The sequence below is a fragment of the Solea senegalensis genome, linkage group LG16, assembly GCF_019176455.1.
Source record: "Solea senegalensis isolate Sse05_10M linkage group LG16, IFAPA_SoseM_1, whole genome shotgun sequence".
Classification (NCBI taxonomy): domain Eukaryota; kingdom Metazoa; phylum Chordata; class Actinopteri; order Pleuronectiformes; family Soleidae; genus Solea; species Solea senegalensis.
The window spans coordinates 13,633,838-13,660,771 of record NC_058036.1 but is presented as its reverse complement, the minus strand read 5'-3'; the positions used below and the strand labels follow the sequence as shown (position 1 = coordinate 13,660,771).

The following is a 26,934-nucleotide window of genomic DNA, read 5'->3' as shown; positions in this document are numbered from 1 at the left end:
GAGCTATTAATCACGAGTTGTTTTTGTTGTTTTGTAATACCGAGGATTTGCTGCCGTCCTCACCGTAATGGCCGCTTTGACAGAGCCCATGATTACAGCCCGTGTTGAGTCACCACGTGCAGACGACCTCAGTTTATCCAGTGATATCAAGTCTCTGTTTTTCCTGTGGCCATGCATTACCTCATCCACGGCAGTCAGCATGTTTACTGCCGGTTAGTCTGTGGGATAGAGTTCTGTGTGTGTGTATACATGCCACAATCATGGCTGTATTTGCCTGGTCTAGATTTAAAACATTCAAATTAACAGACAGATTTTGAGAGTTGTCCATATTTGGTGTTTAAATGTACTTATTTAAATACTCGGTCTGTTTTCCATACATATTTTAATACACATATAGCATTTATAAGCATTTACATTCACTTACTCCATTAAATAAAAGTATAGGAGGTATAACTGCTGTGAAGATGTAACAGTTACATGAGTAAACTCATGATAAAAAGATTTCATTTGGATGTTTTGATGGAAGCATCTTCATATTTTGAGTGTTTATTTAGCTTCAGAAAGTGATCATATTCATGTTTTATCGGCTAAAATGGTCTGCTGTGTTTTAAACACAATACCTTTGTGTCACGAGTGATTGCTGTAATTGCATGCAGGTATAACCGTAATGGAAAGTTGGCTCCGGTTTGAGGAACAGTCATGGAAACAATATGGAATGTGATAAGCAAAAATGTAGTGGAACAGTGGACGAAGCATGCAGGTATTTTTTCTTCCAGCTCCATCTGTTACCTCTGCCTTCCTTGTCTGACCTTAGTCGACCAGCTCCAGTCTGACTCTTCAGGGAGGACAGTAATTAAAAATGGTGGTCCACACACTTAAAGAAGTACATTTTCTTAATTATTCTAATGTGGTCTATTTTTAGAGCACATTTTGACTCACCCAGAGGCTCCGTGGCCTAGTTTGTCCGTTTTCACCCAAATCCCATTGAAGCACGAGGGTCTGGATTAGACCGCGCTAAAGCCCGGCACGTGTCACAGAGACGGATGAGTGATTCAACAGAGGTGGAAAAAAAAAAGAAGAAATAAAAAACAGGACAGCCCTTCTTTACATTCCAATAAGGCTTAGTTAATCTTTTCATTTTGATCCAAAACACTAAGTAGTGTAATTCAACATAGAACCAAACTAGGTTGTGGATTATAGTCAAGGATTTCGGTGTACTGTACAAGCGTAAATGACAAACTAGATCAGAATAGAACATCGTGGCTCCATCACAGAATTTAAACGCTTTGGCTACAGACAAAGGATGTTTGTGCGTACAATTTTTACGGCTTAATGTTGTCTTTAAAATAGGGTTATTTCTGACTATGTGAGCCCAAAGACAATTATCCAAGTCGTCAGTGTGCAGGAGCTTTTCAGGATCATCACACTTCAGACAAGATCCGCTGTGTACATTACGTCTATGTTGAGCATGCTAACAGAGCAGGATGGATTTACAGCTCGGCTAATTGTCAGCGATGATGCAGACCCACTGGACAAAGTTAAACCAGCCTTTACATCAGAAACACTTTATATTCACGAGTCAACTGTTCCACACTACTGATTCAGGAAAAAAGATGCACCGTTCGTTCCTCAACTCGCTCACCGCCACTGTCCACCATGTGCCAGTGCACCACCCTGTCATTGTTCTTTATTGTCCTGTCACCAAGATGAAACCATGTTGACACCGCTCCAATAAACCCCGCGCCTCCCGTCTCGCTAAGCCCACTGATCTTTTTGTTCACATGCTTGTGTTCGGGACCACGCGCTGGCTCGGCTCTGCGCTTGCTGTCCTCCACAGGTCGCTCAATATGAGTCATGCCCACAGTCGTGTCCTGTTGCCACTGTGATGACAGCCTTTCCATTACCATCAGGAACATAACTGCCTCATTACCCAGGAGGCAATCTGCTAAAGGATAGTCCTGCAGCTTACCAGTGAAGTGGTGGCAGTTCACGATCAACCTTTACATTTCTCCACATGGGATTTTAGCATTTCTGTTCTTTTCTGGACACAAATGAATTGATTTATTTGACTTAAAGTTTATTAACTTGTATAAGTGGAGATTGTAAAAAATACATTTTGCAATTTCACCACTATGTTGGTTTGTTTTTTATAGTTAAATAAGCAGAGAAAAAAATCAAAGTTAATGAAGTTCACCACTATAACACTGGTGGCCAAATCATAATGTGCCTTGTTTTATCATTTACTTTCCTCTTTTTTTTTACAAACATTTTACAAAAATTTACAAAACTGTCATGTGCTATTGAAGAAACATGTTATAACTGGCCAGGGTTAGGGTTAGGGATTGCTGGCTGCTAAGGTTCGCACTGGATGTTATGTAAAGGTGACATAGAACAAACAGCAAGCAGTCAGCAAGAATGACCACGCTTGCTATTTCAATCAACCCAAGTTGTTTGCAATTTGAGAGCTGTGACTTCACACACACAATCCCACAGCCCCGCCTTCCCCCGGCCTCCACCCTAAACACATCAGATTTCTGTTGGTGGGAAAACAATGCCTACGAGTAAACTTTGCTGTGGGAGCATGAGGGTGGATTTAGTCTCATAAATTCTGCTCCTTTCCCCCACCTCACCCCATTTGTTTTCCAAATATAGCACTCTTCCTCTTGTTGTCCGTTACCTAGCTACTGAACGTGAAATAAATCATATTTTCATTCGGCTTCTTCAGTAGATGTTGTTATCTGCCTTGTTGAGGATGAAAAACAAGAATGCGCTGTTCCCTTCTCCATGCTCACCTGTCGTCCTACAGTTCTCACTCATTGTGGAAGCAGGTGCTTGTTGAAGCCGCTCCGTGTGTCTGTTTTTGTGTAGTGGTGAGATCACGTTTTGGCTCACAACCAGTGAGTGAACTGATTATGGAGTGAAATTACAGAGAGTAAGTTATTTTGAGTTTTGAGGCTGGATATGAAGAGGGGACGAGAGTCAGAGCGGCTGGAAGCTCTGCTCCCCGCGGTGCTGAGGCAGGCGGAGGGCACAGTGAGGTGGATCTGAGGGAGCGGGAGGAGGTCAGAGAGATACGGACGGGCGAGGTTGTGCATGGCCTTGAAAGCATGCAGGAGGATTTTGAATTGAATTCTGAGATTAACTGGGAGCCAGTGGAGTTGCTGTAGGATGGGGGTGATGGTGGTGGAATGAGGGGGGGGTTCTGGTGATGATGCAGCAGCTGAATTCTGGCCCAGTTGAAGTCTATGTTGGGATTTGTGAGGCAGACCAGAGAGGAGAGAGTTGCAGTAATCAGTGCGGCAGATGACGAGGCTGTGAGCAAAGATTGAAGTTGTAAGGGAAGGGTGGAGTAGATGGAAATATGCAGTCCGGGTAATATTATTGATGTGGGATTGGAATGCAACCCAGATTGTACACAACTGTCTACCTGACACTTAAAAACTCACTTCCATGTGGTGTTTTTATATTTTATAATGTGGAATTTATTTTATTTTATTTAGTTTTAACTGTAAAAGTCTTTGAGAATTTTTAAAAGCACATTACTGAATGAATTTAGATTGCATCACACGGAAAAAAGGTGTAGGCTCTGTTACTAGACAGCCAAAACAAACAACAACAACAACATTGGCAACATGTTTTGTCTACCTGGGTGTAACGCTTACATTACTGCTGATAGGAGACAAAGCCAATACATTAGTCGGCGTTATTTCACCACTGCAAAAGGGCTTTAGATTAAAGGGTAGGATAAGGGTTGGGGTTAGGCTTTAAGTTGTAATGGTTAAGCTTAAGTCTTGCGCCTTGTTTATACACTCATGGGGCACCATAGCGATGGCGCACGCAGTCAGAGCAGCCACATCAATATGCTTTGAACTGGGATAAACAGGAAGTTAAGTCTGCCAATTGTGTTTGACGTATGGTGTAAGACTTTATTTTAAACACTCTAACCATCTCTTACTTACACAGGTGGGTTTTGTTTTCACAAACCTCACGAGTGCGTTCGTTATGGAACGTCTTCCCTCATGTGGTTTTGTTAATTATTCCACAAATTCTCCTCCAGAACCATCTGATCATCGCTGTGACTCATCCAGCTGCATACAAATACAAATCTGCTCTGGCACTCCTCCCAGGCACCCATTGCGTGCCGGGTTGCACGTAGTTCCAGAAATGCAGATGTGCGCCACATACTGTCACGCCCTCTCGTGCCCAACACACCTGCAGTGATGACATCATTTCTGCAGCAAAGTATAAACCAGGCTTAAACCAGGGAACTCACTGTATCCAAGTGTGTGAATGTGATTGAAACTAGTCTATATCTGCTTACAGTCAACCTGTTGTCCCTCAGCTGTGCTTTGCTACTAATGATCTTACAACTATACTGTATCTGCCACATGTTTGACAGCATTCCCTCTGTGCGTGTACCTTTTATGTATTGTAGGTCGGTATCAAGCAGTGGTTGGAAACCCACTGATGAACTCTTGAGCACATTGTCTGCATTGCACACATATTTACTCACTCGCTAGGTTTCGCTCTCTCCGTCTCACCACACACATAAGGAGAACAAAAGCGAGCGGGTCACCGCATGGAGCATTGCGCTGGCTGACGAGCAGGCCACTTTTCAGCCGCGTGTAACTCAACACCGCTCTCCTCTTCCTCGTTTCCCCTCCTCTTCCTCCTCTCGTCCCCCCTCAGGATGTCCGCTCATAAAGACCACATCAATTAGTGATCAGCACGCTCACTTGTTACAAAACAATTGAGCAGGGTTGTATCATCGCGTGGTGCGGGGGCTTAAAAACAAACCATACATGCGATTATGGAACATGATCCCCAAGCTTTCCCACGTCTCAGCTCATGCCAAAACATCAACATACTGTAGCTTGTGTGCGTGTGCATGCATGTGCATGCGTGTGCATGCGTGTGCCTGTGGACCTGAAAGATTACCTGATCAGTTATCACACGTGGAGTTTGATGACATGTGGAGTCATAGAAGCTGACTGAGCCTCATGGAAAATTCACACATGGAGTGGGCTCTGCAGCAACAAGTGCTTTGTTGTCATACTCAATCTAATTACAATTAAATGTGGAGTAAGTTGATTTTTTATTCATCGTCCCAACCTCTGTTCTGTAAAAGAGAAATTAAAGCAACACAGTGTAGGATTTCGACAAATAATGTCTCAAGAATCGTTTTGATGGTACATCCACTTAAAACAGGGGGAATGTCACCTACACTGAGCCCGAGTGGGTCTGCATCGCCTGTATTGGCACTGTGGAACTTCCGGTTTCAGGTCAACACCTCAGGAACAACAAGGAAAAAATGGAAATCAGGTGTTCAGAGACAAAACGATCCCGACATCACAAACTCAAGCATCTACTGATACCAATATTAGTTATTTAAGATCATTTATGAACACATGAAGCTGTGAAAGACACATTTGTGCTGAGTCATTTCAAAGACATCATTCTCCAACAGAGTATCAAATATTTTTCTCTCAAAAAAAAGCAATAAACAGCCCTAAAATGCTTTTGCTGATTTTTATTTACATTTTTACACAGGATTTTTGGATTGTGTTGGATTTTAACATTTTATCTGTCCGATATCCGATCCAATGATTTTGATACTCGATACCGATTTCCATCCCAACTGTCTGTTAACATATGATGCATGTTTAAATATCAGCATTATCCATGTGACTGTCTAGAATAAAAAAAAAACATATCGGGTCACTGAAATTGCTGTGCTCACCTGAAAGCCTCTTCTAAACATTTCCCCACAGGCACAGTGTCCTGTTTTCTCCGTCTCAAAACACACGGGAACCCGACACCAGTCTAAAACGGAGATATGTGTTGCAGAGAGTCACTGTTAAACCGCTCTAATGAAATATTTTGTCACATTTTTCCGTCTGCTGTTTACACACAATTAGCGGCAGGAGAATGTTTGGCTAACAACTGTTTTCAGTCGATTGTGTGCCGTCTGTGGAAATGAGAGAATCAATTTTACATGAGCACACTTGGCACTTTGGCTGTCCCTTTGCATGCTAATAGCATAGTTATCCAGTGATTCTCCAAAGAATGCATAACAGCAGTCAAAATATGCACATTCCCCACTCGACCTCCTGCCCCGTGCGTCTGCTTGTGAATGCACCTTGTATGGGGAACTACAGACCTGACTAAAAATGGTATTGTGGCACACAAAGGTGAGGTCAGCGTTGAAACGAGGCCAACTTCCCCTGTGGCCTTTCAGCAAGCAAGGAGCAGGTGCAGATTTGCATGCAGACAAAAACTGGAAAATAAAGCATGAAAGAAAGGAGTTTTGAACATACAATAAGTGTCAGATGTGGCAAAAATACTCCCATTCTTTACTTAAGTAGATGTACAGATAGTCATGATACTGATGTAAAAAAGACTGTTCAACTCAAATAAAAGGTAAGAAGGTACAGGCGCTCAAATATAGTTAAAAGGGATTTATGTCAAATATGTACCACAGAAATGAGAATTATTTCATCCCACGGAGTACAGAAAGTACAGTTGTTTGTATTTAAATGTAGGGAGTAATTGTAAAATGTCCTCAGAAAAATGTACAGTAATGAAGTAATAGTTTGTGTCCGCAGTGTCCACCACCTTGCCGCAGAACTGTTTCACAGCTCGCTGAATCATTAACAGCTCAGCATGTGTCAGACAGAGGATGATGTGCAGTACATCCTGTATCTTAGACTAGAGGATATACACTGGCTCATGAACTTGTTTCAGTGTAGAGAAACACAGTTGAAATGAGAATAGGACTGAAGGCTTTTTACAAGACATTTAATATGTCGATGTGAGTGTGATTTGGGTTGAATTTATTCATCAGCATTCATTTTAAATGCATTAGTTCGTTAAAATATCGACAAACTTTGCCCTGGCATATCAGTTATCTTTATGGATGGTACTCAGTATCAGTATCGGACGGGGAAAAAAAAGTAAAATCCAATACAATCCTATACTTCGCATGCTTCACTATGCATAGACTGTAAAAATGTAAATAAAAATCCACAAAAGCAATTTAGCTGAGTCATGTTTGGACTGTTTATTTCTTCTTTTTGGGAGAACTATATTTGTTACACAGTTGGCAACCCAATGATGTCTTTGAAATGACTCAGCACAGATGTGTTGTGTTGCTCCCAGTGTTGTAATGTAAGGAAGTACAAATACTTTGTTACTGTACTTTTCACATATCTATACTTCGTTATTTACTATATTACTGACAACTTTTACTTTTACTCCACTGCATTTCCTAAATAAAATGTGTACTTTTACGATACATTTCGCTTAACCATCTTTGTTACTCAGTACTACAAAATAAAAGTTGAGTTGTTGACGTAATGCCCGTTTGTTGTCTCTAGCCGCTCAGCTGTTAGCCGCTCAGCTGTTAGCCGCAGAATTCGGCTCCAAGTGGACTGAATTCGGCTCCAAGTGGACTTAAACACACCAGCGGCACATTGTTTACCGTGTCCAACACCGCGGCTCTGGTCTCCACACCAACCGGTGAGCTAGCTCACTACCTTACGCAGATAAACCAGCCAACCGGTGAGCTAGCGAGCTTACGCAGTTAAACCGCAGAGAGCTTGTCACCATTCATGACAGAAGGTTAATGTTGTTTGAAGTTGTTCGGCTGTACCTATTATGCTTTTATTGTCAAGAAGCCACAATAAATGTCATATTCAAAATTGTAATTGCTCACTTTGTTTAGTACATTTTATATCAGAAATTTACTTTTGATACTCAAGTACACTAAATGTCAGGTACTTCTACTCAAGTAATATTCTAAAAGGTGACTTTAACTTCTACCAAAGTCATTTTGTCTTGTAAAAGTACAAGATTCTTGCCCTTTATATTGTACTTTATACAAGACATTTTCGTATTTCATCGTATACATCAAATATCAAATTAAATATTGAAGTTAAGACAGTCGGAAATGTCAGGCAAGATGAGACTAGGTGTGTGTGTGTGGGGGGGGTATTTTAACACAAGATGGAGCAAAGCGAGAGAGCTGGCATCTCTCGTCACTACACTGTCACTGTGTACCCTCAGGTAACAGGAATCCTTCCTCTATGTGAGAGCTGCTGTGTCAGCTGAACAAGAGAAGTGTTGTGAGAGTATTTTAGTTTTCTGTCCCCTACTGCTTGTAAGAGGAAAGAGAATCCGTTCTGCGTGTCACGTAGGACCGACAATGATTTGATAGTGGCGTTTAACACTGGCTGCACAGACGTGGCTTTCAGGACAGTGGGCACATGAATCACATCAAATCAAAATGACGATTAGAAGTAAGAAGGCAAGCGTTTGTTCATTTGACTGGCGATAGAATTGCTTTGTGCTGAGGTAAATTATTGCAGAGTGAAATGCACGGAGCAACATCTGACTTCAGGAGCACCTGCAGAAGCTACAGCCGTCTGAACTTTGTCTGTCTTCGCAGCCAGCACGTTCAATCAAAAATCCATCTCCGTTCTCGTAAAGAAGCGTGTGGTTGTCATGTTTCCGTCTGTGTTTGGAGATGGTCGGCTAGGAGACAAAAAAATAGCACCCTTGATTACTCGGAAAACATCTCTCACTCTCTCTCAGCGGTCTTTTTCATTTTCCTTTCACCCTCCTACTGAGTGGCTTGATTGAGTTCACAGCTGAGGGGGACAATTTGGTGCCCGTGGAGAGGACTGAGTACAAAACATAGCAAACATGGGAATAGGTCATATGGGTATTGTTAAAAAAAAAACAGCAGTCGGATGCATACGGAGATAAGGGCAGTGGTCAGAGACGGGAGAGAATTACTGTACGCAGGGATCAAAAGCGACTGTGAGTAACTGCATTTGAGGCGATCGCTAGAACATGACAGGAAGCTGGGAAATCTAATTTCCACATTATCTCAGTGGCAAATGAAATGGTTTCAGAGCAGATAGAGTCACGTCCGCCGCACAGATGGAGGTGTTAGTGATTTTTAACTAAACGATCCAAATTGACCCTGAAATGTTTCATCCTCTCGTGTGTTCAAAATGTACACAAAAACATAATTGTTAAACATTTAGGATTCAGACTATGTACAGTGGGGTCACACGGTGGTGTAGTGGTTGGAACAAGGGCCTTTCTGCATGGAGTTTGCATGTTCTCCCTGTGTGTGCGTGGGTTCTCTCCGGGTTCTCCGGCTTCCTCCCACAGTCCAAAAACATGCAATGTGGGGATTAGGTAAATTGGACACTCTAAATTGACCGTAGGAATGAGTGTAAGAGTGAATGGTTGTTTGTCTCTAGTTGTGTGTGGCCCTGCGATGGACTGGTGAACTGTCCAGGGTGTACCCCGCCTATCGCCCGATGTAGCTGAGATTGGCACAGCACCCCCCGCGACCCTCTGGTGAAGGATAAAGCGGTTAGATGATGACTGACTATGTACAGTGTTTTATATAATGATGGAGGATGGAAGTGTCAAAAGACAAAATAAACATACAAAATATAAGCAATTATGCCATTTTATATGCATTTCAGTTCATCCATGTATTTCTTTTGAGCGTATCTTCATACATGCATTATAAATACGTTCAAAATCGATCTCCAATCACGTTTCTTCATGCGTTTGTGTCTCCTCTGCAGGAGAGGTTTGAGGCGCTGTTTAGAAGCTACGATGAACAGACGACGTTCCAGATGTTCAAAAGCTTCCGGAGAGTCCGGATCAACTTCAGCACCCCAGAGGCCGCTGCCCGCGCTCGCATCGAGCTGCACGAGTCCGAGTTCAATGGCAAGAAGCTGAAGCTCTACTTTGCCCAAGTGAGTTTGAGTTAAAGGGTCTGGGAAAGGTCAGGCAGGGTCCTGAGACACAGACCTTCTAAGGAAGAGCACAGTTTATTTAAATGTACGGTTACGCCCTAGGGCATACTTCTCTTTATCACGTTCACAAACAAAAAAGTACACACACAGAGTCAGGAGGGAGAAAAAAAAAACCTCTATTTTTGTTGTTGTTGCTGTTTTTCACCTGATTCCTCCATTTAAGAGATATCATAACCCTCACAACACGATATATACACAGTTGATGATGATAACATTATATCATATCCAGAAAAATGAGATCAGAGTGGATCTGTATTTCCTTTAGGTGGAAGGAACTTCCGCTTATACCTGGGTGAAGGTGGATTTTAACCCCATTTAGCCTGGTTGTAGAGTCGATGTCATCGCTTTGTCATCAAATGACCTACAAACAATTGAATTCATTCTCACGCAGGAACTGTTAAAGTCACCTTGCATAATTTATGCCTTTATCACAAGGACAAGACCAGTCAGGACCCCTGCTGCACTCGTCCTGTCTTAGATTACAGCAATAAGGATTTTTACGGTTTAGGTAGACGCTACATGTGGGTATAGTAATTATGGCAATTGGCAGCTATCATAACATCACAAGCCCCTCACAGGAAGTGAGCCTGCGGTCCGACTGTGACTGCAAAACCTAATGTGCTTTTCCTGCTGTTAAGTATCAGGACTATGTTTTCAAGAGAGAAACTGTTTAGAGCAGTGGTTCTCAAACCGTCACGATCACATACCCTGGCATATGTATACAGTAGAACAGTATTTCTGATTTTGCCACCAGAGGAAGCTCACGTAGAAACAAGGGTTTAGAAAAAAAGTGATAGAAAATGTATTTACTCCTTATTTCGAGATCACAGATGATGTAAATTTGTACAGTCACTGCAGCATTAACTGAGGTTTCAGCCATGTACGCTATCCAGTCAAGTGTACAAGTTTATAAGTCAGTGCACAAAATATTCTTCCACAAAATAGAACATAATAATAAATTAGAATAATAAATAGACGGTAACAAATAGGTTCCATCACTTTATCTGCAGGATTTATCACCAACTCTCTCTCTCTCTCTCTCTCTCTCTCTCTCTCCAACAGGTCCAGAATGGCGACGAGGACATCGACAAGTCGTACCTGGCCCCTCCTCAGCCCGTCAAACAGTTCCTCATCTCGCCACCCGCCTCGCCACCGGTGGGCTGGAGCCAGAGCGATGACGCCACACCCGTCATCAACTACGACCTGTTGTGTGCAGTAGCCAAGTTAGGGCCTGGTCAGTACTAAACACTGGTGCCACACGTCCACACATATACACACATTAAATACACACAAGACGAGTCATTTATCTCCAAGCATTAGCCCAGATAAAAATCAGGAAATCATTTAACGCCCATCAGCAGCGTGTTGTATAAAGATTATATGAGCAGGAAGTTATCACAGTTTTTTTTGCCTTTTATAATTGCATTAGGAATTAATGAGGCTCAATGGATGGAAAAGAAATGGCTGTGTTCACATGACCCTGGCCAAGTAGTAGGAAGAAAACAGCTTGAAGCTTGAAGATAAATCATATCCACTGTGCAAGCCACCGTACGTCAATGTCAACAGTATTTAACCTTGACTCTCTGCACATCTAAAGAAATACTCAGTGTGTGTGTGTGTGTAGCTGACTTAATCCCTCCATTCAACAGCAATTGATTAATCATTGGCAACAACAGGTCGATCCTGGTCTCCTTTATGTGCCAGAGTGCTGTAGTCACAGTCATACTTGGCTTTTTAAAGGGGAATTATTTTTTTTGCCTTTAAGGAACCATAACTAATAAAAACAAAGGTCTGATAAATTAATAATATTTATTTACTCAAGCATTATTGTTGTTTTTTTATTATTAAAAAGACAATAGAAGATCCATAACAAAACAGATAGATAGATAGATAGATAGATAGATAGATAGATAGATAGATAGATAGTGGAGGCAGATGAACAATCAGAAGCGTCTGTGCGTCTATCTCTGCCTGAAATCAAGGACACATTGTCTTTGAAATGTTAAAATAAATGGAAAAAAAAGCATTGTCTTCGTAAACACAGAGGAAAACAGTTACTTCCCATGAAGAAGGCATTTAAATAACACTAATCCACACGCTAATGAAATGATAACAAAGCAAATGGGGTTCCACTGCACCACCGAGAGATCTTTCTGCAGTTCACACCCTATCACAGTTTTTTGTATTTGTGTAGGCAGCTCGGCTCGGCTCGGCCCGGCTCGGCTCAGTTAGATTTGGGAAAATGTGAAAGATCTTTTCCCACAGTCTTGTTCTGTGGCAGCTTCTCCGCTCTGTAATGGTGCCTCCGTCTGCCTCTTAGACACAATTTGAGACGGCTGCAACCTTTCTAAAATGTCAGCGAATGCACATGAAAAGGTTTGTCCATGTCAACAATGTCCCTCCGTGTTTGTGTGTGTGTGTGTGGGCATCGTGGAAAACATTCCCTTTTGAATCTGTATTCAGCTGAACACTCTTATCGTTTTGTTATCATCAAAAACACCATTTAACTTTCCACACACACACAGTCCAGCCCAGAGGACCACTTTTGACATGTCCTGCCATTACCATAGCAACACAAGGCATCAGGAAATGGCTTTGTTCCTCAGCTACAGATGCTGGCATCTGAAATCAGATTAGCGCCGTGCTGCAGTACGGCGCACTGACTCCCTCTATCAACTCCCCATGGTAACAGCAGGACTCTATTCACTGTCCATTTCCATGTTTGGCACTGCAGTGAAAAGCTGCTGTACCAATTTCCTGCTGTCTGCCAGCTGTCTGATCTCATCTCCATGGCAACTGTGATACAATCTCACAAGTGTGTGTGTGTGTGTTGGGTCCAAGTCCGCTGAGAGTGGCATCTGGACAAATGGCAGGACTATGTTTTTGTTTCCTTTTCAATCTGTGTCCTTCTCCCTGAATACTGAAACGTCCCTGAGCAAACCGGAGCAAACTCATCCCTGAATGAAGTCTTTTCCTTTTTTACCGACAAATGTAATAAAGTGCTAACCGCTACGAGTACATGTGGTCGAGGGACAATGTTTTTCTAAGTAGTTGAATATTTGGGCCAAAACATCATATCTTCATCAGACAAAGATCCTTAAAACGTCCTCAGTCCGAAACAAAAACCCACGTTTGCTGCCTTAAGCTAACGATAACGTGGACAAATGTGTGTGAGAAACACCCTCAAACATATGCACATAGTTATTTTACTCCAAATAATTTAAAGGAACACTTCAGTGACACTAGCAGTGGTCCTGTTAGCATAACTGTTAGCAAAGATGGCGGACACTGAGGTCCTGTCCCCCGACACTTGGTCCGAGGCTTGAAACTGCAACGCTAATTCCACACTTTTTAGACCCACTCGTGGGGGGCGGGACCTTGTTCCCAGAATGTAAACAGTGTCTTTGCCAACAGTTACGCTAACAGGACCAAGTGTCACTGGTGGGCACGGAACAAAGAAACTAATGAAGATATTTCTCAATTCAGGGGAAACTGAGGTTGGGAAGCACATTTTTTCAAAAATACTGCCCCTATTCTAGTAATACAAAGCTAAATTAAAAGTATTCCTTTAAATCAGATTGCTGACCAATTGCTGAACACTGCACTACACCAACCGTGTGGCCCCATTTATTCCGTAGTAATTGTTGCTTTTTCCTTTTCCCTCTATTCCTCCATCTCCACAGGTGAGAAGTATGAGCTCCACGCGGGGACAGAGTCCACCCCCAGCGTGGTCGTCCACGTGTGCGAGAGCGAGACGGAGGAGGACGAGGGGGCGCGGGCCAAGCAGCAGATCGTCCAGACCAGACGTCCCGACGGACCCCCCAAAGTCTTCAACTAGAGAGACCTCCTCCCCAGCAGCCCGGGGGGGCGCGGCCCGTGACCGCCCCCTTATATCCGCAACACACCCGCCCTCTCTCTCTTGCCTCTGCACTCACAGAGAGCGTCGACGCCCCTCATTTCAGTTCAACTACAAGATTTAAAAACAAGCCAACAAACATTGCTCAAAGACGGTGTTTGTGGGGAGTGTGGCCATGGAATGAGGCGGCTTGAAGGGGATGGATGAGAATCACATACACACTCATCACATTCTGCGGACAGCGTGGCGAGAGGCGGGGCACGCTTGCCTCCACCCCACCAAACCCCTTCCCACCCCCCTTCCCCTCCTCGTTTTCAGCAGGAGGGGAGGACTTACCTGTCCCAGTGTCCCAATGTTGACATCTCGTCTCACACACACACTCAGCTCTCATTGCTGCTCGTTAACTCTCCCTTTTCGACGGTTTTTATTTTTTATTTTATTTAACCGTGTTCTCATATATATATATATATATACAGTATATATATGCGTGTGTGTGTGTGTACTGTACGCATGTATACATACATGTGTTCACGTCTGCCTGTTTGTGTCTTTCTCATGGTTTCCTCATCACGTCTGTTTATCGTGGCTTCAGCTTCCATCAGGATCGAGTGACGTGTGACGTGTGATCTTCCCTCTCGTCTGCATGTATATAAGAATATATTACGGAGAAAAAAAATAAACACACACAAAAACGCAACTACTAACAAGATGTATCAACGAAAAAGAAACCTATTTAACAATCACACACAGCACGAAGCGCCATAATGTGACTAACAGAGTTGTGGTGGTTGTTGACTTTACGTCGATTTTTTTTTGTTATCTTCTTTTTCTCGCTTTTTATTTTGGAGAGTTGTCGTTTTTGGCTGAAATATTTCGATGTTTATTCTTACTTACTTGTATTTGATACCCTACACTTTTTTGCATGCTTAGTTATTTCTGTAGATGGAGGAGCTGAGGTGTTTGTTTTTTTTTGTTTGTTTTTTTATTGTTGTTGCTTGTGACGACAAGGAAACGGTGTGTGTGACGCTTCTGACGCAAGTGCATACCCCGGTCCATACCCCCGCGTCTTTGGGTGGAAAAGCTTAATGGGTTTCTTTCTTTCTTTTTTTTGTATGATTGACAGTTGAGTGTTTGGCTTGACAGCGAATTTGCATTTCTCGCTTTTCCGGCTTTTGGGGGAGTTTGAAGGATCAGAGGCAGTTTATTCCCCGTGTTCTTTTTTTCTTGTTTGTTGTAATTCACATCTTTTAAATATTTTTGTTATTATTATTCTGCTCGATCGAACCCACTTTCTATGTGTCAGGTTTTCTTTCTGAAACCTACTTGCTTGTTTTGCACTGAGAATCTCTCGACGTCTCCAAGCGTTTCCGGGGGCTCCCCGCGTCTCCTGCTGCGCGCCGCGTTACTGCGCTGCTTCTCTTTGTAAATACCCGAGCGTAGTACGGATTTGTGGAAACAGTCCTTTTTAGATTTTGTAGTTTGACGTGGAAGCATTTTTGCTGAGAAAAAGGGAAATTTTAGGAAGCCTCATGAGATATCAACCAAAGCATCCGTTCACCTCACACTGTCATAAGACTCAAAGACGCTTGTGTATTTTTGTTAACATGAGAGAGAATCGTTTATTTTCCCAACAAAACTGCTGTTGCATTTTTCATTTTATATTAAAATAATATTTTTTCTGCAGCATGTGGTTCAATAAAACCCGTCTTTCTTTTCTTTTCAATTTTTCCACTTCTATATCAGATTAAAGTGCTTCAAGTTCTCATTTATTGAAATTATTCATTGCTTTCGAAGCAACAGGAGCAAATGTTTTTTTTAGCAGGGATCGACGACAAGTGTAGGAACGATCTTTAGAATGAAATCGACATTAGCAGTAAACAAAAGTCCATCTGCATGTCAGCACTTTATTGTCAGTGTTTTGTTTCCTAAAAAACAAAAATGTGTCCGTCTTGAGACAGAAGTAGTTTTTCCCGTTTCTGTCTTGCGTCGCTGTTGTTATTCTTGTTTTTCTTTCATCTTTTTATCTCAAACTGAACACCTGGTTAGCCTTTTCACCAGCATTATTGCAGTGAGTGAAACACTTCTTTTTTTGCTTGTGTGTGTGTGCGCGCGCGCGTGTCTTCAGGCCTGTTGGATGTGTGGACGCATGCGACTGGGAAAAAAAGGGTAGAGATGCAGCAGAAGCAGAATCTGTGTCTTTGTTTTTGAAACATCCATTTTATCTACAGAGAAAGTCAGACGTTTGTAGGCATTTGTGTTGACAGCGCAGTTATCGAAGCGCACAGCCGATTGTATAGGAACTACTGAGGCGGATAATGATAAAGAGAAGTCAGTTTTTTTACTCTGGTCGTGGTACGTAAACCTGGGAGCATTTTGGTCGCAGATGAAATGAAAATGTATAATTATGTACATATGCCAAGTCTTTTTGTTGCTGAGGCCAGTCCCAGTGTGCACTTTGTCACGGCTTCTCTTTGCAGTGTTGTAATGGAAAAAAAAAAAAAAAAAAAAAAAAAAAAACTTCTAAAGATGCTCAATCAAATGCAACTGTCATTGTGTTGTGTTAAACAGTTGGACATTGGACTCTGTTTGAATGTTTCTGATATTTCTGGGGAACATCCACTAAAAAGGTCAATAATCCAGTTTGTCACTGTCGTACCGTTTCCGTTCCAATATGAATATTGTATCTTGTATTGTAGAAAATCCAGAAAACAAAGTAGCAAAACAAGCAATAATTTACAGTTCTATAATACCGGTATCTGTATTTTCTTGTTCTGTACTTATTTCTCAGAGATGGTCTCTGTCTCTTACAGTATCTGCTTCTATTTGTGTAGTATAATAGTTCTTCGTTTCACATACAATATACATAAAGACATATTCTTAAAAGCCATGTTTTAGTGTTGTTTATTTTAGATGTTTCCTTTTACTTCAAGGCAACATGAAAGAAGAGGAATGGCATTTTTATTATTTCACGTTATGTTTCCTTTTATTTGAATATTATTCAGAACATAATTACATAATCCTATTTACCTGGTCTGTAGAGGCCAAAACAACACAACGGACGACTGTCCATATGTTGAGCAATAGCTGTGAGATGAAGCGTACACTGGACACTGTGTGCCTTCTTCTCCACGACACAAAAAGCCCTCTCTTCTTTTTTTTTGGGGGTTCCTCCTCCTCCTCCTCACAATGACCCTCACTGTTAAACATGATGATACACATGCACCTGAGGTAAGCAGCAGATCAGGTTCACATGGTCCTGGTGGCTGTTAATGGATCCACTGACTCTAAATGTCTTGTAAAAAATGTACACTGTGTAGAATTAAAAACGGCAATCATCGTCTCCAGTGCTCACACAGGAATCTTGGCATCGCTCGGAGGCTTTTAGTGAGTCCTTAAAAGTGCATTACAGTCCAGTAAAAATACACCCTTTAATACCGTTAAATAATCCATTAACTCAACATAAAGATTGTCATATAATGAATATAGTGGAAACAAACCTTGTATCTTTTTCTCATGATTCAACCTACATGAAAGAAAAGTTGTAGTATATTATTGAATACAGGTAAATGTCTGTTCCCACACTGAATATAGGAAATGATCGTTTTTATGTCAAAGCAGACGGAGGCAACGGCAACATTGTGCTCGTAAAGTGAGAACAGAGGAGTTTTAAAAGTGAATTTGACTGTTTTACTGTTCAAAATCACTCAGTCGTGGAGCAATTTCATACAATTGGGGCTGCAACTAATGATTATTTTCATCTATCTGTTTATTATTCTTCATATAATATTATATAAAGTGTCTCTCGGGCGATTCTCCAATGTCTTCTTGTGTCCAAAAACCAAAATGATTCCGTTTTAATAATTTATTAAAACGGAATCAACCTCAAAGATAAATGGATTGATTATGAATGGAGTAATTGTTTCATCCCTGGATAAATGCTTCATCACATCCAGATTGTCACACCGGGACAAGGACTTGGACCCAATTGCACGACTCGGGAGACAAAGTGAGAAATACTCCTAGGAGGGAAAAAACTAACAAAAAACAGGGCTAAAGCTAACAAACAAACAAAAAACACTCTTTCGAGCAAAGCTAAGAAACAAAAAAACACTCTTTTCGAAGGAAAAACTACTAGAAACAACAAAGTCGCTAACAAAAGTAGAAAAACCTGACAAGAGTTCTCTGGTTCACAAGACGAGACGAACTGGCAACAGACCATACAGCATACACACCGTAATGAGGAACAGGTGGAAACAATCAGGGCGGGGCAGACAATCAGACTGGCGGGAAAAGACAAGGGGAAGTAGCAAGTTATATGAAACGAGAGGAGAGGGAAATTTCAAAATAAAACAGGAACCACAGGACAACAACTAAACACAACCAGCTTTCTTGGTCATGACACGGATAGCACCAATATCTAAAAAAAAGAATAATCAACAGGTTAATCCTTTTATTTCGAAAACTTGAGTACATTATATATCAGAAAATGACTTTTGATACTTTAGTGCAGTAAATGTCATCAACTTTAAGACTTGTACTTTTAGTAATATTATAAAAAAAAGTGACTTCAACTTCTACCAAAGTCATTTTCTGGTTACATATTTGTACTTAAGTATCACTCTAAGGTATTTTATGTAAGACTGAGGATAAATAAATGACCTGTCATTTCACCCTCAGTGGAATCGAATCCTATAATAGGCATGTTTACCATTTGTACTGGACTGAAACTCTTCTCTTCTCTCTATGAAACTTGACCTCCAGCTTTGTTTGGCCTGATGTTCTTCACTTACACGCACGCATACGAGGCCCTCTGAACAGCGCGTTCTCTCCAGTGCGCGAAACAGAACGATGTTTTGTTCCCGAAACACGTGAAAGTTTTGTTACACTTCCTCACAAAGGCACAACACTGACTCGCTTTATAGTCACGGGCACCACCTCGCCCCAGGAGGTAACATGAGGCTGGCACTGTGCCGGAAATGACGAGTGTCAGACAAGTGTGTCACTGGAGCTGCTGCGAATGGGACGAAGAGAGGCGACGGTTGGAAAGATGAGCAAACAATCGTCGTCGGCAACCGTGTTTTTGTTGTTTGTCCCTGTGTGGACAGAACTTTCACACAAGTAGTGAAAACACACCCAGTACCCTTTGAACATGTGTAGTTAATTTTCAACTACATAGATAAAGACACCTTTGTGTGAACATGGACAGGATGGCATTGAATCCACGTAAATCACAGGTGTATGTGCTCTTCCAAATTATATATATATATATATATGGGATAGTCTATATGAGATGTTGTCATCCTATCAGATGAAGGCAAGTCAAATTTTGAGAGGCAGTAGTCATGGTGAGAGCAGACTACTCTTTTGATCAGTGGACATGGCACGCCTAAGGGCCTGGCAGGTGGACCTGAAAAACCAGCTGCCTGAGATTATTACTCTCAGTGAGGAGCAGCAGGTGAGGGAGTGTGGAGCCTCTTCCATTTCCTCCTTCTCTTTCATAAACACTCATTCCCACAGAAACAACGCACACACACACACACACACACACACACGGAGGAATCGCGTGTCTCACCGGCAGGACTTTACATTCCACACCTGGAGGAGCTCACACACACACACACACACACTCACACACACACTCTCTCTCTCCCTCCCCAGACCTGTTGTGACTGTCAGGCGTCCACCAGTGGACTATGCCCCCTTCATTCAGCTGAGGGAGGGGGGCGCTGCACTGCTCAGGCTCCCATCTGGAGACGGCTTGGGCTGAAATCAAAGAGGAGACGTTTAGGTGAGTTCATATGCTTAGTCCCTGCCTTTTTGATTCCTTTCTCTTGCTCCGGGAGTGGACTTTGCTGTGTGTGAGGACAGACAACAAGGCGAGACAGCAAGTAGTGGCTCTCCGGTGAAGCTGAATAGCTTAAATTCCACAGGGCTTTGTGATTTCTTAGTCCACCTACAGTCGGAGTGCAGAGACATAGATGTGTGTGTGTGAGTGTGTGTGTCCTTTAACGATAAGTCACTGATGGAACTGTTTGTACAGTGCTGCAATTCAAGGATCAGCAGCATCACATGTGTGATGTATGGTTTTTATTCCTGGCTTTGGAGGAATGATGTGTGTATGTCTAAGGATAGAAGGGTTACCAGTTGTTCTAGTGTGTTTTACTAATGGCTCCGTACACAGCCATTCTTTTCAAATGCTCATATTAAAAGAAATGAGGCTAAAACTACCGGCTACAGTTCCTACCATGTGTTGAAGGAATATAATGTCAGAGACAGGACACAAAATGTCCAAATGCATACGTGCACTCAAGTCAAGTACTACTGTTTTGGTTTTATTGACGCTGACCCTAATTATTAACCAAAATTCAAGACGTATTAACGAGCCGCCAGAGCTTTTTTATCTGCACAAATTTCTTGTTTTTGTTTTTGTTTTTGTTAAAGATTCATGAGATTCAAGTCGGGAGAGATCAGAGAGAATCTTCGCTCACTCAGCAGATGATGAACACATAGTTTCTCATGCTTCATTATTCACTCCGATAAGCATCGTTAGCATTCCGCTCTTTTGTGCTAAAGAAAAACGGACACTCGCCCGTTCCAATGCGAGACATTGGACCACGGCGATATAGCTGCCGATATACGTCAGAGACAACGCCACTCCTTCTTTTAATTAGAACCCTCTCTGACGTCAGAAAACCGGGGCCACGGCCTGTCGTGTCAGTGCTGCTTTAATGTGATGTCTGGGGAAAAAAAACAAGTGTGTGTGTGCGTCTTATTAACCCGTCTTCAAATTGACTGCTCAAATATTGACTCAGACCGCTAGTTTGATGAAGGCCGTGCTTCCTGTGCCTGTCGTGTTGACGATAAATGGAAAAGAAGAAAGAAGTAGAAGCTGTCAACAACTTGTCAATGATGTTTCCTCTTTATTGAAAAAGAGGAAAGCCAATTGTTCCCTGTTCTCTGTTTGAGTGCAGATCTATAAATGATGTGTTTACTGAGGGCGGGAGAAAGGATATTAAATCGGCAGTGAAGCCGAGAGGCTGAAAACACGCCCGTGAGGAAAATACTGACATCGGAGCAAAAGTTCTTTTATATAAATGGTCCTTATATAAAGTCCTTTATTGACTCTTGCACAAGCTGTACCACGTGTCATCTGTGTCACAGTCTTTACTGGACGTCCAGTTAGAATATCTGCAGTAGAAATGTCTCCTTCTCCCGTTGTGACAGTAAGGATCGTTTCTGTGTCAAGGAGTAAAGGTTAATGAGGCTTTATTGTATTTGGATATGATGTAAGCCGCAATTGTAAGTGCAAATAAGAAGTCCGGACGTGGTGGAGTGACATTTTACAGCGCTATCGCCGCGTTTCATTAAACGGCTGTCTTTTCTCAGGCCAGAGGTCAGAGCTGGTTAAAAAGCAGACACGAGGAAGAAATAATGCTCAAATAAACCGTACTACAGCAGCAGCAGCAGCAGCAGCAGAGATATTTGCATGTAAAGCTTATATATTCTTTTGTTTTTTTTAATTACCATGCTCTTCTTTCCACTTGCTTTTATTAGATGTTTAACTATGAGTTATGTGCCATTAGGCAGCGCCAAGAACAAGGTGTCTGTATTCCAGGATGTGCGACTGAAGTCGTGACGTCACAAAATGACTATGTGATTAATAATTAGAGCTCGGGGTGTGTTAGTCCAAGGTGTTCCCTCAAATACGGGCTTCTCTCATCCTGACGCGTACCAACCTGCAATCATTGTTGAGTCGACGTGTGGGAAACTGCCACTCATGGCACGGCAGAGTTTGCTCAAAAAGATTCCATCGTGCAGAGGTTCCCTGACAGACAGCGGCGAATCTTTAAATGAGTAATAACATCCACTGAAAAAGACACGCTGTATTTGCTGCCATCTAATACTTACTATGAATATTAAGTGACTGTAAACATAAACATACATAAGTCCAACTAAATCAGACTTAAAGTGACCAGAAGATGACTCTGGTAGAAGTTAAAGTCACTTTTTAAGAATATTACTTGAGCAAAAGTCTATGACTTTTACCGAACTTAAGTATCAAAAGTACTTTCTTAAGTTTTAGAAGCAAAGACACTTAAGCCCAGGTTGAGGCATGTGTGTGCGCGCTATATAAATACAGACCATAATACCAACTCCTCTTCTTCTGATTTTATATGGTAGGAATGAATAACAAAGATAGAGCTTTACAACGCCGCTTTGTTTGGAGTGAATGCTCAAATCGGTCAGTCTGTTAGATTAGAGATTAGAGAGATAGAACTTTATTAATCCCGCTGGGAAATGAAGGCTTCAGCAGGAATGCACAGCACCATAAAATGTTTACACAACACAAAAAAAGGAAAAGGACAAACAAGAAATTGCAGCACACAGATACATCATTATTGTGTATGTACTATAGTATATTATATTATATTTCATATTTAATTGATGGTATTGTAATGTAAATGAATAGATATTTATATTGAGAGTAAAAAGCAGGAAAATAACAACAGCACCTTACACAGAACCCGTACATTAAACTGTGCAAAGACTTCAAAACATAGCATTATCATCAACAACAACATATTAACCAGCCTGTTTCCGTCAGCAGTGGCGTTATCAACCTCCAGTGTGTGATCACTTTGTCGTTTTATCACCTCAGCAAACAGCAAATCTGATATTTATGTCATTGCCAATCTCTGTGCTTAGCGGCGCGTGAAGACACCGCTCGCCTTGGTGTTTGCTGTAGCACAGGGAGCTGGATAACACATGGAGTGGCAAGCACCGGCCTTTTTGGTCGTAAAGAATCATTAGGAACCTCCGACACACAGTGAGCCCTTTAGAAAGAGTGCCGTGCTCTCGTGTTTGTCTTGTGAGGGTGTCACATATATGATATATATACATAAATGTGTCACACGCACAACACTCGCCACATTCAACAGTTTGCTGGGGAAATGCAAACGTTGCGGCGCCATTAATGGTTAAAGACTGTGTGCACGGGTGAAACACCGTTCAGTCATTCATTCATAAAGAAGACAGCGAGACATTTCTTATCTCCTGACACATTTGAACTGCTTTTATTGTAGTAGTTGAGGGTCAGGGTTAGTTAGTTAGTTTTTTTTTTTGTACAAATGTGGCATGAAAAGAGAGTGATTCTAGAGGAAATTGAATGTACTCGTTCGACGTGAGTATACATGATACTGTGATGTCAATATAGCCTGCTATCGTAGTGTAGGATACTGTAAATACAGTGGGAGCGAGTCATTGAACACATTTTAGTTTCTAATTCAAACATTAGTTGATTTAGATAGTGTTTTCCTTCTGTGGCCTGTCAGAATAAGGACATGTTTTGCATGCGTTATTCCACATTTAAATATGAGTGATGTAACTCAAGATAGTAATCAGTGTGTGTGTGTAGAATTTTATTTTATTAATCCCCTTAGGGAAAGTATTCCTCTGCATTTGAGCCATCCTAGAATTAGAATTAGGAGCCCAGGGAGCATTTGGGTTGGGTACCTTAGCCCTTTTTGACCGGGTGGGGATTTGAACTGGCAACCCTCCAGCTACAAGCGAAGTTCCCTTTCCACTTGGCCACGGGCTGCCAAATATCGACCACGGCAGGACTCGAACCTGCAATCTTCTGATCCGAAGTCAGACGCCTTTTCCATTAGGCCACGCGGCCGACATGTACATGGTATTCCTTATGTTGTGGGGACCTTAACCTGTTTATGTAGTCACATAATGGGGACTTGTCTTCCTTATGGGGACAAAAATTGAGTCCGCATTAAAACATCGTTTGAATCAGTAATAATTATGGTTAAGGTCAGAATAAGTCTCCAGGAAATGTATGTATGTCAATGTCCTCAAACCAGTGTGTGTGTGACTACCATGATATTTAAATGCCACATTATCAGATTACTACAACTGAACTCAAGTCCAAGATGATCCCGGTGATAATGAAATAATGAGTCAGATTATCGAGTCTTTGTTTTTGCGTCAAGAGGCCGAGGACGTCCCACGATGACGCGCGTTTGAGCGGAGGCTCAGTGGAAGTCCGTGTGATCATAATTACAGCGTATCAGACACTGCGAGTGTCGTTATTTTTTTTTATTTTATTAAGTTTGCATGTGTGTTTCCATCTCTTGCAAATGTGCGTCATGCAAATGTGCATCACACTGGATCGATACTTTTGACTCTGGCAGACGCTGAAGTCACTTTTTTTATAGTGTTACTTCAAATAAAAGTCTTAAAGTTGATGACATTTACTGTTAAAAAAAAAAAAGGTTAAGTTAAGTTAAAAAAGTGAGGCGTTAGGATTGTGCCATGGTGGCTCAGTGGTAGGGTGAGTTGTCATTCAACTGGAAGGTTGTGGGTTCAGTTCCTGTCCTTGTGCAAAGACATTTAAGCCCATGGTGACAACTGTAGTATAAAGCAGCCCATCAAGACAAAAAGCTCTATATAAATGCAGACCATAATACCAACTCTTCTTCTTCATCTGATTTTATTTGGTAGTAACAAAGATAGTTCGAGGAAATGTGAGTGAGTTTGTGAGTTTTACGAGACGATGTGAAACGACATGCCTTTACTGACGCGTCAGATCAAGGAAGGGAATAATTGCATAACAATAAAACCAATAACTTCATGTACATGTTAAAAAAAATAAGCTCTAGAACTCATTAGGACACAAACCTCTCCAGCACCTCTTATGCGTGAAAGCACAGTATAAGCTGTACCTACAAAGTAGGCTAATGACAGTTATAATGTGTGCATCAGTGCTTTGGAAACACAGCATCCTCTTTTTTTGCGGTTTTGATTTTTCAGAAGTCACTCAGCACGTCGCCCTCCTCCTGTTTGTCGTCTGTCTAAACAAGGAAGTCGTGCTACAGATTGTTGTCCAAGTCACTCTTCCATTTTTATATGATCAACTTCTCTGATGTTTATAAAGTGTGTTTACTATTATGTTTGTTTGTTATCTTGTTACAATAAATAAACATGCCGGTTTGGGGGAAGCTGATCTTATCTTATCTTGTTTTTGTTTTTTTTTTGTCTTTGTAGGTTATTGCTGAAGATGCAAACTTCAACTGTCTCACCTGTGACCAACACTACGCTACCTCAAAACACCACTGCCGTCACAAAGTCCCAAGAACAAATACTTATACAGAGTGAGGATGAATCACATGATCAAAATGATCAATAGCCACAACATCTGTTATTGTGTAACATAATGCTACTTTGACACAAGATTAATATTCCTGGAGGATGCACAAAAATGAGCTCCACCAAAAGAGAGAGAGAATATGTAACAGGAAAAAATTACAAAAAAAACAAGCTTCTGCATGTCATACACGTGTTAATGAGTGTTGTTCCCGTGTCTCTCAGGTTCTGGGGCTATGATTGCTGTCATCGTCATCGGTATCATCCTCATTCTCGCCATTCTACTCATCATCCTGAAGACATACAACAGGTAGCGCCACATTCCTCTTTAGCCAGGACAGTTCCTCTGTTTTGAATGACACGAGCCGCAAAACAACAGCGGTGCTATTTTTAGCCACAGGAACAACAAGTAAACAACTGATGTTTTCATTTTTTTCTGTTTATTTATTTATTTATTTATTTTTACCAGGCACAGTCAGATGTTGTCAATGAACAATGACATTCATCCTTATATTCACACGGTTAACACTCACTGTGTTATTTTTGCTTCTTTTCCATGCCTTTTAAACCTTGGATGACAGGTATCTCTTGTAATGAACAACTTTGGTGGAAAGGTCTACTAGAAATTAGATTATTGGCCACTTTATTAGGTACAAAGGACGCCTAATAAAGTGGCAGGAGTGGCACCCTGTGTGCTGCTATAGCACACGATGTGATGTGTTCACAGTTGGCTGCCTACATACCTTCTATGTAATGATTGGTTGTTTGAGTTACTGTTGCGTTTCTGTTATTTCAAACTAGTGTGGCCTTTCTCCTGGAGGCAGAATTGCAACGTACTGCATATTTTCTCTTTTTCAGACCAGGTTGTGTGTGAAAATCCCAGGAGTCTGAAACCTTGCCATGTTTTAAGTCACTTAAATCACATTTCTTACTCATTCTGAACTACAGCGCACTGTCTTGACCCCGTCAACATGCCTTTATGCGCCAAGTTGCTGCCATGTCAGCAGCTGATTAAATATTTGTGTTATCAAGCTGTTGAACAGATGCACGTGTTACGTAAGGTCTGGTTTTAACAAAGTCTCCTTGTTGTCAGGTTTACACATACATCCAGAATCCTGGGGTCCAACAGTGGCTCCAAACAACGTGGGAAGATGTCACAATCCACCGGTCAGAGCAACGTGCCGCTGAACACCATGGGAATCAACTCTGTGGCGGAGGGCATCACCAACTTGAGCCCTATCGCAGAGAACGGCTTCCAGCTGCCCAGAGCAGAGTTGAGCAGCGTGGAGGGAAACCACCTGGAGCAGTTCAGCACCACCAGCAGCTCCACCGTGGTCACCATACACGACACGGCGCCACTGGAGAACACATAGCACCAAGACTGTGGTCTAGTCTCACAGCAGGACTTGACTGGTGTGTCATCTTCATCCGTGAACACGTGCTGTGTGTGCTGACTGAATCCTGTGGACAATCAACGTGTGACCGTCGCGTTTGTGCTGTCACACTGTCTGCACAAACTGAGCCACTGCTGGTGACTACATGGATGACAGTGGTGTCATTTTGATGTCCAAAATACACATAATGAACAAAACCGTTCCAGACACAGACACATCGGGTTGAATGAAGGATATTGCATGAAAGAGGAGGTTATGAAGAGCTGCTTTTTTGGGCTCAGTCAGTGTTCAGAGGATAGATGCCATTAGGTTTCTTATTGTTAGTACTTTTTGTTGATGTTCCAACAATGTTAAGTGTGTATTAGGGAGTGACCGTATAGGTTCTTGAGTAAATGTAAAATTAGTATAGAATAAAGACAGTATGCCACAGAGGACAACCCAATGTGTAATGCTTACAATTATTTTATTTCATTTTTATCATGTAGAGTGAAGAGAGCACAGTGATATTCTGTGACACTTCTGGTTGTCAGCCTAACATACTGTTGTGAACCATTTCTCAAAAATACAACACCAAACGATTTTGCACTTTATTTTCTTCCTGTATTTGTATTGTGTGTGGTTTCTTTATTAAATGGAAATATATGAGAATAAATTCTGAATATTTCTTAATATGACCAACCTGTGCGTTATT

General features: G+C 41.7%; 2 protein-coding genes and 1 non-coding gene across 5 annotated transcripts in view; 2 read left to right on the top strand and 1 right to left on the bottom strand.

The window, feature by feature from the left end:
- rcan3 (regulator of calcineurin 3) overlaps positions 1-14,165 on the top strand; it is a 36,655-nt gene extending 22,490 nt beyond the window's left edge. For all 3 annotated transcript variants that reach the window (XM_044047024.1, XM_044047026.1, XM_044047027.1), the window contains 3 exons: positions 9,609-9,782; positions 10,905-11,076; positions 13,526-14,165. In XM_044047024.1, the coding sequence (XP_043902959.1) occupies positions 9,609-9,782; positions 10,905-11,076; positions 13,526-13,680 (501 nt within the window). In that variant the 3' untranslated portion in view covers positions 13,681-14,165. The remainder of the gene's footprint in view (positions 1-9,608; positions 9,783-10,904; positions 11,077-13,525) is intronic.
- Positions 14,166-18,985: 4,820 nt separating this feature from the next.
- On the top strand, positions 18,986-26,912 carry LOC122782813 (non-compact myelin associated protein). Its single transcript, XM_044047346.1, has 4 exons — positions 18,986-19,486; positions 24,751-24,857; positions 25,075-25,159; positions 25,943-26,912. Exons 2-4 carry the CDS (start codon positions 24,764-24,766, stop codon positions 26,220-26,222), a joined length of 459 nt encoding a protein of 152 aa, XP_043903281.1. The 5' UTR covers positions 18,986-19,486; positions 24,751-24,763; the 3' UTR covers positions 26,223-26,912.
- On the bottom strand, positions 23,305-23,377 carry trnar-ucg. Its single transcript has one exon. It is a non-coding gene; the product is annotated as a tRNA-Arg (tRNA).
- Positions 26,913-26,934: the final 22 nt, after the last annotated feature.

What these genes read in the sequence shown, in the direction of transcription:
- LOC122782813 (XM_044047346.1), top strand. Translation starts at nt 24,764, where the DNA reads ATGCAAACTTCAACTGTCTCACCTGTGACCAACACTACGCTACCTCAA. An exon ending in AGAACAAATACTTATACAGA is followed by an intron (nt 24,858 to 25,074) that starts GTGAGGATGAAT and finishes CGTGTCTCTCAG; the next exon opens with GTTCTGGGGCTATGATTGCT. An exon ending in ATCCTGAAGACATACAACAG is followed by an intron (nt 25,160 to 25,942) that starts GTAGCGCCACAT and finishes CCTTGTTGTCAG; the next exon opens with GTTTACACATACATCCAGAA.